Raw genomic sequence first — 19208 nt, forward strand, 5'->3', positions numbered from 1 at the left:
TGCCAGGAAATTTAGGACCAACAAAAGGAAGTCATTTTTCACACAGCGTATAATTCTAATCTATGGAATTCTCTGCCATGGGATGTGGTCATGGCCACCAGCTTGGATGACTTTAGAAGTCTATCAGAGGATACTACTCTTAATGGCTACACACTGCCTTCAGACTCAGAGGCAGGATGCTTCTGAATAGCAGTTGCATAGGAACATAGGAAGCTGCCATATACTGAGTCAGACAATTGGTCCATCTAACTTACTATTGTCTTCACAGACTGGCAGTGGCTTCTCCAAGGTTGCAGGCAGGAATCTCTCTTAGCCCTATCTTGGAGATGCTGCCAGGGAGGGAACTTGGAACCTTCTGCTCTCCCCAGAGCGGCTTCATCCCCTATGGGGAATCTCTTACAGTGCCCACACTCCTAGTCTCCCATTCATATGTAACCAGGGTGGACCCTGCTTAGCTAAGGGGACAAGTCATGCTTGCTACCACAAGACCAGCTCTTCCAGGGAAGCGACAGCAAGAGAGAAGACTTCATCTTCTGGTTGTGGGCTTCCCAAAGGCATCTGGTGGGCTGCTGTGGGAAACCGGATGTTGGACTAGATAGGCCTTGGGCCAGATCCAGCAAGGCTGCTCTTACGTTTTTATTTAGCATGATTTGTGGAAAGGGGACTGCAGGAGAACAGGAAGGAAGCTAACCCTAACCTTTTTTGGCTGAATGCTTCCTCAACAAATAATGCCAACCCACATGGCATATCTGATGACCACAGCACTCACCGGACAGTCTGCAGACAGGTCCACGATACAGTGCACCACATTTTCAGCTCTCGATTCTGATCTGCTCCTGTAATAAGGAACCTCCAAAAAGGAACTCTGCAGGGAGAGAGGATATAGGAAGATAAGCAATGATCAGAATTATTATTATTTTTTGGTCAGCCCAGAAAATTCTTGCTGGCAAGCAGCTTGCCGATTTTATAGGGCAACTTCTAGTTGCCCACACAAGATGATTTGGCTCAAGCATGACATGCTGCCAAATGTTCATAGTTAGCTGGTTTGTTTTGTTCAAGCAGGATTTTCTGAGGTAGGGTTAGGCCAATGAGATGAGAGCACTGTAAGGGAGTTACACTGGGGCCGTGTTCACGATGCTTATTTGTACATCCCAAGCCTACCCTTGTAGGAGTGAAGCTTGGACCAGCTTAACAGAAAATCTAAGAGCAGAGTCAGAGCTACTGAGAGACACTGCCCATTCCTCTGCAGATCCACGTCACTGTCTGTCGTGTCTAAGCGGGGAATTGTCAAGGAAAAAGCTGGGAGAAAGGGACTCAGATTGGAAAAGAATAAGATAGGAAGCTGCCATATACGGAGTCAGACCCTTGGTCCATCTAGCTCAGTATTGTCTACACAGACTGGCAGTGGCTTCTCCAAGGTTGGAGGCAGGAATCTCTATCTTGGAGATGCCAGGAAACGAACTTGGAACCTAGATGCTCTTCCCAAAACGGCCCTATCCCCCGAGGAGAATATCTTACAGTGCTCACACATGTAGTCTCCCATTCATATGCAACCCGGGTGGACCCTGCTTAGTTAAGGGGACAAGTCATGGTTGCTACCACAAGACCAGCTCTCTCAGTAAACTGTAACTGGTTGTGCTTTGAACTGTGTTTTTCTCGGAAAAGATCAACTTTTGTTTTCCTTCTTCTTAAGAACATAAGAACAGCCCTGCTGGATCAGGCCCAAGATGGGCCGTGCACAGAGACCATGTCGAAGAACTGTCTTTTTCAGCAGACCTTTTAATTAGTTTCGCTTTCTGTTTGTATCTGCTGGCTTCTGGGTTTGCTTTTTTACTGTGCTTAATTTTTATTTTCTTGCCATTTACATTACGTTTGCATATATGATTTTAAGCCCTGATGTGACAGGATTGGCAAGATGGAATATGGATTCTTTTAAATAAAATACCCAGAGGCAAAACCAAGCAAGCAAAGGGGACACTCCAGTCCACAGAGCTGCAATAGCCCATCCAGCATAGTCAGAGAAGCCCACCACCCTTCAGGCTCCGGCTCCTTCACTAGAGCAATGGATCTTCTTGAGCATGGGCAACCATTTTATCTCAAAGCCACTAGCCCATCTAGAGGCTTTGAAATAAAATGGTACCTGCTTCCCATCAAAGATACAACAAAACCAGGATCACATCTTACTCTGGGTCTTGCTTTTTATGGTTGTCACAGAAGAGGAGGCAGGAGAGGGGTCTGCCGTCATGGGGTTTCCATTCATGAAGGCACCTAGGAAATCAGAACAACAATGACTGAGGAGTCTCCCTTGACAGGTGTTAAGTCGCCTATAGCCCCAAGAAAGCTTCAGGCACACCAAATTCTCTTGGCTTCTTCCAAAGTTACCTTGGTTCATCCTGCCCTTCTATGTAGATCTGCCAGAATTTGACATAGCCATCATGGCTTGCTGTGGCCAGGACAGTTCCATCTGGGGAAAGGGCTCCCTCACTCAGGCACTAGATGGGAACAGGCAAAAAACGGTCAATCCGGGAGAACAGAAACTCAGCTTTAATGGAACATGGAGAAGGCAGTTTGAGGACCCACACTTGATGTGAAGCTGGAACACGTTGATTAACTGCCCTACTCCTTTGTTCCTTATCTCATGGGAAGCTTTAAAGGTTTTGTAAATTCAACTTTTACTTTCACCAAGAGCACAAATTTCTAACTTGGGCCAAAGAATGAGCTTTTCATTTTCTGCACGTTCAAGCTTTAAGTTGATTACAAATATACCCACAAAAAAAACAAGGAATAGGTGGGTGAAGGAAGCAGAGATCAGTGCATCAGTCCTTTCCCACACTGCTTGCCTTTGGTGCAGAAACTTTTGATAACATCTTCCATCACAACTCTGTGCTCAGGAGCTATTGATATACTCTATTGTTGAGGTTGTCAGACTCTTTCTTGGGTCATTTTAACTTCCACTCTGATCTCAAGTGCCTTCCCACTTGACTGATCTAAATTTGTCCCCCTCAGCCTCACAGTGTCACATGCTCCTCATCTTCACCCTCATTTCCCATTTGAAAGAGTTCTCTTGTATCCTCAGAATGATCCTCAGAGCTAAGTCAAGAGATGTGGCTGTGCCCATCCAACATCTTGCGTAAGCAGGCGCTGAAAGGGCAAGCTGACCACCCCAGAACGAGCAGAGGGATGTTAGAAAAGCTACTCTCTCTCTCTCTCAACACTGTATTGCTTTAGGAACATCAGCAACTGCCTTCTTAGTTGCCGAGTCAGACCACTGGTCCACCTAGCTCAGTATTGTCCACTCCTAGTGACAACAGATCCCCAGGGCTTAAGGCAGGAATTTTTCTCAACCCTACACAGAGATGCTGTGTCATTGCCCTTGTGGCTCAGGGGAAAGAGTCAGTTCTTCATGTTATTCTGTATTGTCAGTTTTATAGGGATGCTAGTATTAAGTTTATTGCTCCTCTCTTAAAGAACCATCCTGGCCGTACAGATCAATTTTACTTGGATTTTTTACTGTCAAATTTTAAACTTGTTACTTCTATAAATGTGGCCAAGTTCTGTTTTGTTGTATCCAAACTTCGTAGAGCTTGTATTAGCAATCTGAATATTTTCTAAATTATAATTGCATTATTTTAAATGTTAAGCTGGTCTAAGGACCGTAATAAATGTACGTACTTACTTACACAGAGACGCTGGGGAATCGAACCTGGGACTTTCTGCATACTAAGAATATGCTCTACCACTGAGCTACGGCCCTATTTCCAAACAGGAGTGCCTGTTTTATAGGCACCACTGGGATTCAAACACAGGATCTCCAGTTTACTGCACAGGTGCTTTAACCAGTTAAGCTACAGGGCCAGCACTGCAGTGTGAAGATGCAAGCAAGTCTGGATGGCACAACATGGTAGAGGAAACAACATCACTCCTGCACTGCTTCTTGGTCTGTTCCCTGATAATACCAGTTCTTACTGTGCTGGTGAAACACCTGAGCTCTGTGACAAACCAATGGCTTAGACTCAGAAGTTGTCCTCATTGGCCAGCGGCAAGAGGTTCTGGACAGTACCAGAAGTCTCTTCAGAACACTGAAAAAATGTGGGGTTAAGGAATTCAACACATAGCCAATGGGGTGATCTTAACACCCAGCTCCAAGATGAGGAGAGAGCAATCCCTACAAGCAAAAGAGTGGCGGAATCCTTACTGTGCTGTGTCCTTTCACCACAATAAAGCCCTCTTTGACGTTAGTCACCTCCACTGGCCATGAGCTGTGACTGGCTCGGATTATATCAAGATCCCAAACCTCTGCCTGCAAAACAAAATGGAAACAAACACATGGAAACCACTATTAGGAGTGAACTTGCATCACCTGCCATCCCAGTTACCAACATGCCCCACACTTACTGTCCCCCCACAAACCTACAACCCCAATCATCCAAACGTGGCACGGCTGCATTTGCCCACTGCCCTGTTACATATCCTGGTCTTTGCCCGAGCTCTGCGATCTCTAGGACCCAATTCTTCTCCCAGAGGCCCAGCCTCTGACTAGTCTGAAGTGTGCCAAAGCACATGGCATAAAAGATGGTTATGCAAGGCTGGTTCAGATGCTCGTTTATCACTTGGTGGTCATGGCATTGGTCTATGACTTGCATAGAGTAAGTCCTCACAGATCTGATGCCAGACACAGAACTTTCACAGCATCCACCACCACCCACAACAAAATTCTTTTCAATGGAGGAAGCTGCCTTCTACCAAGTCAGACCCTCGGTCTATCTAGCTTAGTACGGTCTACTCTGACTGGCAGTGGTTTCAGGCAGGAGTCCCTCCCAGCCGGGGAACGAGCCTGGGGCATTCTGCATGCAGTCCCCATTCCCTGAGGGAATATCTTACAGCACTCACACACAGTCTCCCATCCAAATGCAAACCAAGGCAGAACCTGCTAAACAAAGGGAACAATTCATGCTCACAACTACAGGCCCAGGGCCCATGTTCCCTCTAACATGATTCCCAGAATCCCCAAGCAAAAGCCATGGCAGCTGGGGAATCTGGGAGTTGTAGACACAACACCTGGGAATCCCTGCTAGAGGAAACACTGACCAGGACCAGCTCTCCTCCCTAACTGCCTTATACTGATCCATCTAGCTCAGTATTGTTTAGTCTGTCCGAAAGCAGCTTTCCAGGGTTTCAGACAAGAACTTTCCAGCCCTACTTGCAAATGCCTGGGACTGAACCTCAGACCCACTACATGCAGGCAGATGCTTCTAGGAAAGTATTACCCTTACAGTAATTCTGAGCATTCCCACCCCCCACCATTTTTGTGCCAGGTATAGCTATGTATCTATATCCTCCTCCAATCTGCATTTATTGTCCCAAAGAGAGAGAGAGATCCTCTTAGAGAGAAATCAGAGTGGCCTACCCGATCCTCATGTAACAGTGCCAGAGTTTGGCTGCCTTCGTCACAGCTCTCCTCATTCTCCTCTGGGATGAAGGGACACCATATGATCCTGCGGAAGCTGTTCAGAGGAGTCTCATCTGGTCGCTTGATGTTCACCAAAATCTCCTCTCTGATCACCAAGTCAAGGAATTGGTACAGATGCTTTTGTTTTATGGAGCTTCCAAAAACCCTCAAGAAAATGGGAGTATAAACCACAATCTGGCTTATCTCAGACAGAATCAGAAAGAAACACAAAGGACTTGCTGCTGCTTGCCTCCAGTGGAGAGGTAGCTGGACCAAGTTGCTAAAAGAAGTCAGTAGAAACCAACACAGTGACCCTTCAAACTCTAAAGAAGAATGCTCATTTTAGTTAGAATTTGTACAACACCCACCTCCTTGCCGTTCAACAAATATGGCATCTTCTGATACATACGCTTCTCTCTCTGGACACCAAATCCACAGTTTAATGATTGGCACATAAGATTCCCAATACTCTAATAATATTTGCTTTGTTAGCAGGCATGTATCTATATTTTTGGAATATCTGGACAAGACCCAGATTGCAGGGACATAACTCAGTGCCAGGTTTACAAGAGAAAATTAATAGGAAGGCAAAACCAAGATGTGGTGCAATAATGGGGCAATTCTCCAACACCAGGGCTGGAACAGTCCTGAGTTAGAATGCTAGGTTTCAGAACAGGGGTAGGCAACCTTGGCTCTCCAGCTGTTGAACTACAACTCCCATCATCTGCAGCCACAATAAATTGTGGCTAGGGATGATGGGAGTTGTAGTTCAGCACCAGCTAGGGAGCCAAGGTTGCCTACCTCTGTTGAGAGTCTTACTTGCTGATTAGAAGAGCAACGTCATAAGAAAATATAAAATACCAGAACATAACTGCAAGCTTTAAACAAATTAGATGGTGCCAGAGTCTTATGACGAAGGTGTCAACTTCTCTCATAAACAGTCCCCACCAAAACATGCCCATCAACTACTACCAGCACCACAACTATTTCCCACAGAGCTTAATCCAAGAGGTAAGATACTGGATTTTCCCATTTTTCATGGCCAGGCGCCAGACAAAGAGGTTGCCAGCTTCGTCCAAGCAAGCCAGCTGATTGGAGTTAAGATGGGCAAAAGCCAGGTCTGCCACACCACCTGTGAAGCCTTTCAGCAGAGTCCGCTCAGCCGTGCTGACACTCAAGACCCGGACCATGGCAGAGCCATTGCTGGCACCTGTCAGAGAGGGACAAGGAAAATGTCAGTCCAAGGAATCATGCCAGTGCTATATGGGGGATGCAGCAAGAGAGCCGTGATACAGGACCATTACAGGGAATGTAAAGCAAGCCCAACCCACGCCACCCAACTGTGCATTGAGTAGGACTGATGCCTCACCTCTGATGGCATATGCCAGGTAGGCATTTGACACAGCTATCAGGTTGCCGTAGTAGTATTTCTGTTCCCAATCATACCTGGCCACTGGCTGGATTTTTACCTGGGTGGGAAAAGGAGACACAGTTGAACAAAACCCAACGTTTACCAAAAGAAAGATGTGCCCATTGCTTGGCAGATGGCTGAAACAGCATCAATGCATTCCACAAGTTGGCACACTTTATGTGTTAGCAAAGGCAGCGAAGAAAAAGGAAACGACACTAGCCAACACTCAGCCTGTCCACAGGATGAGGAAAGCTGCAAGCAGACTTGAGCAGGCCTATGCTGTTAAATCAATGTTATTGCTACCATGTGGACTCTAAAAGGTGCTCTGGCAATACCTTTTGGAGCACATCTGGGAAGTCTAGATAGAGCAAACCCAGCCATAGGAAAGGGCAGAAACATCTTTGGATTGGGAGACTTGGAGGCAATCCAGAGCTTTTCTCTTCTAAACACCCAAGTCCCTACTGATGCACAGGAATGAAAGAGGTTGCTTGGTGGTACCTAAAGCAGGGATCCATAAGTTTAGGCTAACCACCCAGGCAAACATCGGGGAAAGTACCTTACTTCCCAAGCCACTTTTCTAGCTTATGACAGCCTTCAATCTAGTACACCAGCAACACAGGTATGAGCTCCCATGCTGAAAAGGAGGGCAAGTCATGTATTCTAAAGCCCTGCTACAGCTTACGACTCTCAAGTCTAGATGGGTTTTCCTTTCTTACCTTGTTGCTCCCTCTAGCTTTACTGGTGATGCTGGAGTCGCTGCTGGCTACTATCTCAACATCTTTGGCGGTTATCACCATACAAGTGGAACAGTCATCTCCAGAGAGGCAGCTAAAAGGCCGGAAGAAAAGGAAGGTACGGGGCGGGGGGAGAGAAGTGTTAAACCTAAAGACAAACAACATTTGCTTTGAGTAGTACCAAGTGCGAGGGTTGTGCATGCTGAAGTCTCCAAACTAAGCAGCGGGGAAAATGCTGCTTGGAGCGCTTTTCAGAAGCTTGCTCAGCATAAATCTTAACAAGATCTTCTTACAGGGAAATATCTTCTGCTACTGAACAGTTGATGCCATATGGGCCCCAGTCCAAGTACGCCCAAGACAAAGGAGCCCGTGTGATTAGCTGACTGCCACTAGCAGGGAAGCTCTGACCTGTTTCCCCACAAGTGCCAATTGAGATTTCCTGCTCTATCCTCTGCAACTATTTACTCCCAAAGCAGAAAAGGCAATTACAGCAGGAAGTATGGTGCTAGAACTTAGAATGACCCTCTGAAATGCTGCATGATGACACTGCACCCCTAACACACCCACACAAAATTCCAGCATGCCTGATAGTGCAATTTAGATATTTGTGTTTCCGTGGTGTTTCCTCTGACCTTGGTAATATGTTGGGTAAAATGCTGGGTGGGGCGAAGGGGCTGGAGCCTGCACCTGCCTCCCACATTATCACTCCCCACCACCTCACTCCAGCCTAGCTTTTAACTCACACACAACCGCACACAGCACCCGAAAGTGCATGGGACAAGTTAAGGATGGGGAGAAGAGCCTCAAGGTCATCTGGTCAGCCACATCTTGCCAAGCTCATTTCTGCAAACCCATCTCAAATCCACCTGGGGCTTTCAGCTTTCTCCCACCAAGATACCTACATGACCTGCTTCTCTTGCAGTGTTCCCAAAGGAACTGTTTGGGGAACTGGCTTGGCCGAAGGAGCTCCATCTACAGCTGCAACAGGATCTGGCACCAGCAAGCCATTCAGGTCTCCGTTGTAGGAACTGGATGGTCTCTGGTTTTCATTCACTGAACCTGAGTGAGAAAAAAAGACCAACAGTCAGGTTTAGTCAGCCTTGCAAACCGTCATGTACATTTCTGAGCCTGGCAGTCTCTGGTCGGTGAAGAAGAAGAGCAAGACGTGGGAGAGCAAAATGTGGTCCAAGAAGAGCAAGATGTGGGAGAGAAGGATCTCATGGAGGAGGAAAAACAAGGATCTCTGTTTGAGGCACAAGAAAGTGTCCTATTGCCTTTCTGCTCAGATAGGAAGCTGTTTTATTAGCTACAGAGTCAGACCATTGGCGCATCTAGCTGAGTACCGTCTGCACTGACTGGTAGCAGCTCTCCAGGCTTCCAGGAGTCTTTCCCAGCCCTACCTGGAGATGCTGCCAGGGACTGAACCTGGGATCTTCTGCATGCAAAGCAGGTGCTCGACCGCTGAGCTATGGCTCCTCCCTTTGCCCCCTTATTTTATCGAAACAAACTTTTTCAGCAAACAAGGAACATCCGACATTCCAAACAAGGCTCATGCCCAAGTAACCAAATTACACACTGGCCACTGAAATAGCCCGGCCCCACCCAAAGAACAAAAAAGGGGAGCTTCTCACACAATGTCATAGGAAGTGTCTAAAATTTATTTTAAAAATTAATAAATATAAATTTAAATAAATTGGTTTTAAATTGTTTTTCTTTTTAATTGTTTTAATGGGCTATTTATTTGTTTTTATTCATTTTTATTCATGTGACCTGCTTAATGCCATTTTGGTTAGGTAGGCACTATTAAAATCTAATAAAATAAATAAGGTGAACAAAGCACATTAGCCATCATATTGAAAATCATGGTCAAACCAAACAAGCACTTCCATTCTGTTTAAGGATCAGTGCTGATGTCCGAATCAAAGGAAATAGGAAAAGTCCACTCACAGTTGATCCGTATAATGCATTGCTACAATTGGACCTGCAAATCAAATAACGTCATGCCCAACAGATCTTACAAATGAATGGTGAATAGTAAAAGTAGCAACTGCCTCAAAAGCTCCTCCTGATGAATTATTTAGACAAAAACAGCCAAACTCCAATGTTCTGCAAATCCTTCAGAAGTCTGACTGAGGGTCAGAGAACTGTAGTAAAAACCTCTGCAAATTATTTGCAAAAACTTTGGGGTGAATCTAGATGCAACTGTGACAGCAAACCCCAAGCTTTTATGACATATTTGGGCACAGTTACCAGACTTTCAGTATCATTGTGCCAGTACTGTAAAAAGAGTAGCCAAAATGTCATTGGAACCACAATTTGTTTCTGAAAAAGTATTGAAAAAATAAATGGAGGCACATTTGTTCTACCTGATACTTATGATCAGGATAAACGTTTGCTACTAATGGGGTAACCCTGACACCAATGGAGCAAACATTTGAATAATCAAGCATTTCATTCCCCCACCAACTCGACTGCAACAAACTATAAATTATTAGAAGGCCTTACCCAAAATAAAGCCACCTAATGGTTCAGTGGGGAAGTGACTTGACTAGCAAGTCAGAGGTTGCCAGTTCGAATCCCTGCTGGTATGTTTCCCAGACTATAGGAAACACCTATATCTGGCAGCAGCAATACAGGAAAATGCTGAAATGCATAATCTCATATTGCATGGTAAACCCCTCCTGTATTCTACCAAAGAAAACCACATTGCTCTGTGGTCACCAGGAGTCGACACCAACTCGATGGCATGCTTTACCTTTACGCAAAGTTAACAATACTTAAATGAGGACTGCTCTTAATGAGAAGATCGCAACTCTGTTAAACTCTCAGCAGTTGCTGAAACAGAGGCAACTTGCAATACTATCCAGCTCAGGCATTTATGATATTTTTTCTCCCTGAACTTATTTCTATAATCAACGCCCCATTTGACCTCAGCAGGTCAAATTCAGAGGGGTCATAAAAGGAAGAGCTGGTTTTACCAGGAATTCAGGCTTAGGAGACAAACCTTGCGACAACTCCAGAAAGGACTTAGGGTGGAAAGACCTGACTCCTCAGTTTAATTATTAATACAGTTCTGCTCTCAATACAAGCAGTTTTTTTAATGTTAAGAAACTCTCCTATTATAAAGATCAATGGAGTGATCTGGGTCTCTGTATAATCCAGAAAAATGATAGGAGGTTCTGGGAATTGGTGGCAACTGGCATTCAGTCTAATTCCATTTCAGATGCACATATCCCAGTTGAGAGCTGGTTTCAATACTTCTTGCCATCTATGGTAGCACTGACAACAGGGTGGATAAAAATAAATGATTTTTTAAAAATCGGATTTTTAAAAATTTAAATCAGATTTTTTAAAATAAAATGCTTTATAAGGAAAAAATCTATCTAAAGATAGTTTTCTATTTAAGATACATTATAGTCCAAAGGTTATTCATCAAGAAATAAGAATTAGTTTTTAATTATGTAGCATGAGGCTGTATATATGCAATGTTTGAATTTTTTGGTAAATGAATTCCATTAATCCATTCACAATGTCATGCTCTTCCAGAGGTTTCTGTAAGATTATTTTGGGCAATTTTTCTATCTAGAAGGTATTATCACAGATTCTTGGTTTTGCAGTTCTCAAAACTGTGATTTTGTGACTGCAAAGAGAACATGCCTCTTCTTCACAGCAAAAATGTTATAAAATAAACATACAGTTGAGAAAAAGACCTCTTAATCCCATTGTTCCTTTGCAAATCTATGTACATAGAATTAAGCTGATTAACCTATTAAACTGGAGATAGTTCACTTCACAATAATTTCATAATTATCTATGTATTTCTAATAGTAATGTATCGGTAATGTATTACCAAATCAGTAATTTTTGATATAACTGTAACTAATCCAAAAAGTTATTATTCCAAAAATGAAACCTTCATCTGGTTGTAAATATTAAGATTATACCAGCACGAATGAGTCCTTATGTTAAAAACCATGATTTAAATCTAGTCTTAATGACTAGTGATTTAAATCAAACCCACCCTGGGAGAAGCTGAAACTCAAAGTCAGTGTCAGCTGAAAGAACCAACATGCTGAGCCGGCTCAAGGAAAAGAAAGCAGAAGAGGACAAGCAGCAAGGGCACCTTCCATTTTCCTGCAGAACACCGACGGCAAACTGATTGAACATCTCTATCAGGGCCTCCCCTACCATCCGGCCTACAAGACGACACTTATGTGTTCCACCCACATGCTCCCTGTGTTAAATCAGTGACTTAAATGAGGCAATTCCTTCCTACAGCACTGGAGAGTGAATTGGATGAAAAGATTTTCCAGCAGAGCCTTTGCTCACAAGCTAGAAGTGCATGCTGGCTGTGGTGGCAAGGCATGCTAGCCACCAAACACCATAGCCCTGCACAGCAGAGACGGGCGAGGTCATGACAGGAAATGCCAACGATGACAGCACACCACTCACACAAAATGGCGGCTACTGCAGCCACCATGGAAACCACTCAATAGAACTGGACGAAAAGGGAGCGATCAGGCTAAAGTCTGGCAAAGCAGGGAGCAGACAAAAATCTATGCTACACCCAACACCTATACTTCTTCACACTACAGGATCTGTGGCTATATTTATGGCAGTGGTGAGAGAGCCTGGTCTCTCACAACACCAATAGGTCTTTTTCCTGGCTTAGATGCAAGTGTATTTCCAAAGGAAGAAATGTTGAAAACCTTGCCTCAAATGTTATTACATCACACCAGGGGATCTACCACTAAATAATTGGGTCTCACCTGTCCCTACAAGATGAACCTCTCATTCATCCAAGAATGTGTGGAGTTACGCTGCTATCACACTCTCAGTTAACTTCCCCCCAAAAGAGGAGGTTGGATAAGGCATTTTTAAACTGGATGGATCATACTTTTTTCTTTTCTTTGCAGAAAGGCTGGAACCTTCTTTAGGAACATCAGTCCTACTGATGTGGGTTTTCTGAGAAATTATTAATCAGAAAATCTTCTGATACCCTAAACAGATTGTGATTCAATCTGGAACATTTACTTATGTAAATAAGTAATGTGACATATATTAGTAAACAAAAAAATAGTGTTTGTTAACAATCTTTTCTGCCAATAGCCGTAGTACTTGAACTGAAATATTGGATTAAGAAAAAGTTAGATTTAACACATTTAATGTGACTTAAATGTTATATTCAACCAGGTTCAAAGCTTTGTGTGGAAACTATTTTTATATTTCTTATATAAATTAAAATATAGTACATAACAGAATTTATAACACACACATCAGTGTTTTCTACAAACACTTTCAGTCTTTCACAGCTCCACAAAAAGAACCGAGACGGCTCGGTGTATTTGCTGAAACTGAAACTCATCACAGGTTTAGTTTTGCTTACATTGCAGTCCAGAGTTTAAAGATACAAGACTTAACCAGCCACAACAAACATGAATCCAGGTATACATATGGGAGCCTTCACAACCTAAGTTGTGACTCAGGACTGCTCAAATGCCGCTCTCCTGCAGATGTTCGCCTACAACTCCCATAATTCCTGGCTATTGGCCACTGTGGCTGGGGATTATGGGAGTTGTACTCCAAACACAGCTAGGGGGCCTAAATTGAGCAGGCCAGACCTAAATGCTTTGTCCACATCCTCAAGGAAAGCAATACTGGGTTGATCAAAGCGATTGTAATGAGCAGCTACCGTCAACACAGACATTGTATTAACATGGTGTCCATCTAATGGCGCAGCGGGGAAGTAACCTGCCTAGCGAGCAACAGGTTGCCAGTTCGAATCCCCGCTGGTATGTTTCCCAAACAATGGGAAACACCTATATCGGGCAACACAATATAGGAAGATGCTGAAGGCATCATCTCATACTGCACAGGAGAAGACAATGGTCAACTCCTCCTGAATTCTACCCAAGACAACCACAGGGCTCCGTGGTTGTCAACACCAAACTCGATGGCACAACTTTGCCTTTACCACATCAGACAGAATCTGAGCTTTTATTAACACTATAGCACAAAATCCTTGCAAGGAGCTGCAGAACTGCTTCATTGCCTGGTGGTGGCTCAGTAAGGTGTAGTAGACCTCTGAAGAAATGGCAGTAGAGAGAGAATATATAGACATCTACATGCCAGCATGCACTGAGAATACTAAAGCAAATGTGCCATCAGGTTAATTTCAACTCCGGGAGCCCACAGAGCCCTGTGGTTTTCTTTTTGGTAGAATACAGAAGGGGTTTACCATTGCCTCCTCCCACACAGAATGAGATGATGGCTTTCAGCATTTTCCTATTTCGCTGCAGCCCGATACAGTAGCAGCGGCAATTCGAACCGGCAACCTTCTGCTTGTTAGTCAAGCATTTCCCCTCTGTGCCACTTAAGGTGACTACTGAGAATACTAGGGCTCCACAAACATGTTAGTACCAACAAAGAGAAAACAATTCTCAAGAGGGAAAGTAGTATGCCTCCTTAGCTTAAGGAAGCAATTATTAGACTGCTTCTGAAGAAGCCTACCTTGGATCCCTCAGAGTTAAGCAACTACAGGCCTGTCTCCAACCTTCTGTGGCTGGGCAAAGTAATTGAGAGGGTGGTGCCCCCCCCCCCCCCGCTCCAGACTGTCTTGGAGAAAACTGATTATCTTGACCCATTTCAAACTGGCTTTTGAGCTGGCTATAGAGCGGAGACTGCCTTGGTTGGCCTGATGGATGATCTACAATTGGGAATGGACAGAGGAAGTGTGACTCTGTTGGTCCTTTTGGACCAGCTTTCGATAATATCGACCATAGTATCCTTCTGGAGCGTCTGAGGGGGTTGGGAATTGGAGGCACTGCTTTGCAGTGGTTCCGCTCCTACCTCTCGGTCAGGTTCCAGATGGGGAGAACAGTGATGGGGGGGGGGGACGAATTGGGGCTGAAGGCAGAGTGGGGAGAACATCTGAAGGGAGAAGGGGAAGACAGAGAGAACGAGGGGCGCAGATGCTCTGCGCCAAGCCAGCTAGGTTTTTTTTTAAAAGGCACTAGCAACACAAGCAGAATGTCCTCTTTTCCATATGATGCTAGGCAGCGTCTCTTACTGGAACACAGCAACAGGGTGATGAGTTTAAGGAAATTGCTCCAACATATACACAAAATCTGCTGGTCCTCACCCTGTAAAAACCCCACTGTTCGGCAGCAGTTACAAAAGGAACACGCTTACTTGGCCTCTGCAGCGGAAGAAGCTAGAAAGCTCAAGCTACACCGTCGCTTTTAGAAACAATGCCTGGCTAAGCAGATAAAAGCCACTTTGTACTGACTTGTGGGCAGCAAAATGAGACATAAGCACCAAATAAGGCTAATTCAGCTCCGACAGCCCATTGCTTCCAGCTTGACAAACAAGGCAATGGGAACTGTTAATACAGAAAGTCACAACTGAATTTGTGACATGAGAAAAAATAGGATTACAAAACAAGAGAAGATGAAGAAAAGGCATTAAGAAACGGCCAAGTCACACTGCAAAGAAGTGCTACAAGGACATCAGTGAATAGCTCTCTCTGATTCCAGTGCCAATTTAAGCAGCCTGGCCAACCAAACCCTGCCAAAAACAGCTCAGCCTCCCAAGTGCTCCAGGTATTGCAACCATCAGCAGACACGACACCATTCTCTTGCTCACCGGCTTTAAAAGCTGCAGAAGTATGATCTGAAACCCCAAGTGAAATCAAGTGCCTGCTACACTGAAAGAATTGGAAAGGCTGAGAGAACAGGGCTTTAGAGAAAAGGGCAGCCAATTGGGGTGGTGTGTGGGGGGAAGCAGAGAGGAGAGACCGAAACCTGTAGACGAGAGTTGGCCTCCACCACATCCAAGCAGAAAAGAACGAAAGCATAAGCCACCCATAAAAGAGTCAAAGCATTTGTTTAGCTTTTTTAAAAATCAAGAAAGCAACAACAGATGAGTCTCTTGCAGCCCAATTTGCTGCCCAAACTCATTCCCACCTTTTGCAAGTTTACACCAAAGTAAGCCCCGTGTCTAATAACTGGCCTTGCACCCAAGTAAGTGTGCATAGGACGGCTATCCCACAGCCCGACCCGCGCTTGCTCGGAGGTAGTTCTGGGCTCCAGGGGACTTACTCCCAAGTAAGCAGGCACAGACCGGACTGTGGCCCCTCTTTCCTCCTCCTGCATGCAACGCCCCGTCTCCAGGCAGCGTCACCCGGACAGGCCCGTCCCTGCTGAGCCGCCTAGGGGCAGAGGAACCCCGGCTGCGGCTTGGCCAGGCGAGCGCCAACCACCTCCCGCGGGGCCCCAGCCCGAGCCCCTGGGCCTCACCGCCCGGCCGGTCCAGCTTGAGAATATCCCGCAGGTGCTGAGTCGCGCCCTCGATGTCGATGCTGGCGGAGGCCATCGGGCGCCACCGTGCGAAGCCCAGCCCAGCCGCTGCTTCTGCCACCCGCACAGGCCCAAGCCAGTCCCACACTGGCACCCCGCTTCCGCTTCCGCTCCGGGCCCCGCCTCTTCCCCCAGGCAAATGCGGCCCGGCCGCCCGGGTTCCGCTGCCACTTAGTTCCTCCGGGGGAGTGCGAGCGGCAGGCGGGAAAGTAAGCCTGTCAGGATACATGTTTTCCTCGCTCTGTTACGGGGCTCCGGGCGCAAACACAAGGTATGCTGGGGCGGGCCCTGGGGGTGATCGGGTCTAGATCCACCGCGCGTCTGGCGCCGTCCACCGTGTGCCGTTTCTTGCCGATGGAGCTGAGCAGAGAGAGGTCTAGATCAACAAAAATAAATCAACTCCATGCGCTTGATAAGACGAGCTGTACTTCACAAAAACCTTCCTGCCGTAATAACTGCTACTATTTTTGGGCCATGCCACAAGTTGTTTTTGCTACACTGGAAGATGAAACATACGGATCATTCTCAGTTACCTACCAGAGGGATATAACATTTCATGGAATTTGTTGCAGTGGCTGCTAGATCACGACAGCATCTATCGCCTTCAAAATCTTCATCGAGCAATGCAGAGAGGAACAAAATGCTCATCTGCATAGAAAAAGGTTTGTTAACAACTACAGTGATTTTTCTTCATCTTTTCAAGTAAAACAAGGCTGCCACTTTCTCATGGGCAAGGTTCGGTTCTTTTCAGCAGTGCATTTTGGGGCAGTGAACCATTTTCATATATATTCTACTATGTAAACCACTAATATATAACAGGGTAACAAGTCAACAAGGCTGTTGTCTGGATCAGGGGTTTCCAAGATGATGGACTACAGTCTGGGGACTCAAGGCTGGGAACTCCTGTGCTAGCTTCTCCATCACTGTTTCTCCTTGTAGGAAAGAAAAAAACAGCACACTTCAGGTAGACATTAAAGGATACGATGTGCTAAAGGGTTTATTACATCATCTTAGATGACCTAAAATAGCTGCATTAGTAAATAAGTTTGATTGTTGTAAATGAGATATAGTTGCCTGGCCACTCTCCCCAATAAAAGAGTTCTGTGTAACACTTAAGTCTGCAAGGGTTAGTCTTGCCATTCTTATTTCATCTTATTCTTTTGTATAAAATACTGAAATTATAATCTATGCTAAGAGAGAGAAGGGGTGCTGTGAAGCAGCATACACATATACCATCATTCCCTCATAGTTTCTCAACACATTTGCTTTATTTACTTCTTTAAGATTCCATCTTGAACCTTATTGTCAGGGTGGCTTTGGCATTTAAAACAGAATGGGCTGGGACAGTTCTGTGTCATACTTGGGTAGCAGGGTTTGGAAAACTCTCTGCTGAAATTTTGGAGAACTACCACTATTATTTAGAGGATAGCAGACTAGATTGCGCAATGGTAGCTTCATATCCTCCACATAAGGATATTGCATCTAGACCTGTCTGGAAATCAGTAGCAAGAGACCCCTTGTATGCCCTTTACGGAGGCTATAACACAAGAATAGATCTCTAAATGTAAAAGATGTGCTAAACATCCCAGGCCTAGGAGTGGGCTTAAAGGAGTTACTGCTGTTCCAGAATCTGCAAGGCTCATTTACAGTCATAATACTTCTTTGTATATTGTATGGTATTTTTATGTATTTTACTTTTTAAAAATTAGATCTGATTTTATATTTTAGCATATTTAAATTGTGTAATTTTTATAGTCTTGTTAACTTTTTCTGTGTGAACCACCTTGTGATTATTTTAATGAAAGGCAGTATATAAATTTAACAATAAAATAAATAAAATAATACCCCTGCAGGCTTCAAACACCACCTAGCCAAGCTTTGCACTGGTCCTGGAACTCTTGCGTACCACTGCAAAAGGTGGTTCACAAATCAGCAACTACTGTTTAATGTGAGGTAATTATAGAGCTGCAGAGTATGACACTGCATGCTCAGTGTGAAGGCCTAAACCACCAATGAAATCAAAATACAGTTCATTTAAACAAGGAAGGTGAGAAACAACTTCCCCTAGCAGTTGTCCACATACATCAACTGCAAAAGAGTTTACCTTTTGTACCTGGTATTGGATAGCTCACATTTTTATCCTTCCAAAATACATTAGCAGCATGCAGATGGGTGTATTATTGGATGAAATTATTATTATTTTTTTGGCTAGGGCTGACTTCCTGCTGTCACCAGCTTCTCCCCAGGGTGTCACAGAGGACTGTAAGTTGAGCTGCAGTGGGGGTGGCAGAAGTAGCAGGACCATATTGTTGCTTATAGTGCTGCTTCCTCCTATCACTGGCATGATGCACACCAGTCTGAAACCTCAATGGCCACCAAATAATGGTTCCTGGCATGACATATCTGGACTTATTTTCTAATCCACGGTTTCACTAAAGACAGACAGTACCCTTGTTTCCTCTGTTATTTAGGCTTGACCTTAAAGCAACACTCTTTGTTGAAGAATCTTTATTTATACATTTGCCAGATGTACAATCTTAACAAGCTAAGATTATACAGTAGATACTGAACAGTTGGTATTCTTACTCCATATATAACTTCAGCTTAATTACTGGCAAAATCAGGGGTGGGTGGGTTCTACTATCCAAGTTGTATAATATGCCCCAAACATTTGTTTTCCTGCTCCCCTATATCGTGTGTCCCAAAACACTGTGTAAGCTATGGCAATAAGCTGAATATAGTCTTTCCACTGTCAACTGATAAAGCCAAGTTTAGTAGGACACAAGGAAAGTTCTTGGTTCATTCTTGTATAGCCAACAGGAAAGAGAGGGTGGGGGACGACCGCAGGCCTACCCATCTTGTAACCCCAACCACATATACCCATCAAGCCTCTTGTTTCTGCTGCTTCCCTGGGACTGTAAAAATAGGAGGTTGTGAAGGATTTGATGAACCTTCAGTATACAGCAAGTGGGCTATTTGGTGGGTCACATCATAGCACAGGTACCGCTCTAGAGATCCCTTAAAGCAAAGTCACATTTAGCATTTTGAAGGAAAGAAAATATTTTATACAATTTCTTTTAAAGAGCAGTTAAGTAGCCTTTATTTGTTTACATATCATCTGCAATCCCAGATCACGTGTTCCATCTTCCTTTCTGGCAGCAGTTTATAGTGTGAGGATACTTCCCATCCCCATGGCAGACACAAATTCAAGGCAGATGATTATATTAAGTGATGCAGGACAGATCAATTCTTTCTCA

The 19208-nt window shown here is 44.6% G+C and overlaps 1 protein-coding gene across 1 annotated transcript in view; it reads right to left on the reverse strand.

Moving 5' to 3' along the window:
- The window catches only part of EDC4 (enhancer of mRNA decapping 4), a 48130-nt gene extending 32034 nt beyond the window's left edge, over nucleotides 1-16096 (reverse strand). The window contains exons 1-10 of the mRNA XM_053271426.1: nucleotides 15892-16096; nucleotides 8497-8653; nucleotides 7577-7688; nucleotides 6819-6918; nucleotides 6470-6659; nucleotides 5408-5555; nucleotides 4196-4300; nucleotides 2383-2492; nucleotides 2185-2268; nucleotides 770-865 (exon numbers count right to left, since the gene is read on the reverse strand). Coding sequence (XP_053127401.1) covers nucleotides 770-865; nucleotides 2185-2268; nucleotides 2383-2492; nucleotides 4196-4300; nucleotides 5408-5555; nucleotides 6470-6659; nucleotides 6819-6918; nucleotides 7577-7688; nucleotides 8497-8653; nucleotides 15892-15967 — 1178 coding nt within the window. The 5' untranslated portion in view covers nucleotides 15968-16096. The remainder of the gene's footprint in view (nucleotides 1-769; nucleotides 866-2184; nucleotides 2269-2382; nucleotides 2493-4195; nucleotides 4301-5407; nucleotides 5556-6469; nucleotides 6660-6818; nucleotides 6919-7576; nucleotides 7689-8496; nucleotides 8654-15891) is intronic.
- Between the last annotated feature and the right edge of the window lie 3112 nt (nucleotides 16097-19208).

The sequence above is a fragment of the Hemicordylus capensis genome, chromosome 9 (genome assembly GCF_027244095.1).
Source record: "Hemicordylus capensis ecotype Gifberg chromosome 9, rHemCap1.1.pri, whole genome shotgun sequence".
NCBI lineage: Eukaryota > Metazoa > Chordata > Lepidosauria > Squamata > Cordylidae > Hemicordylus > Hemicordylus capensis.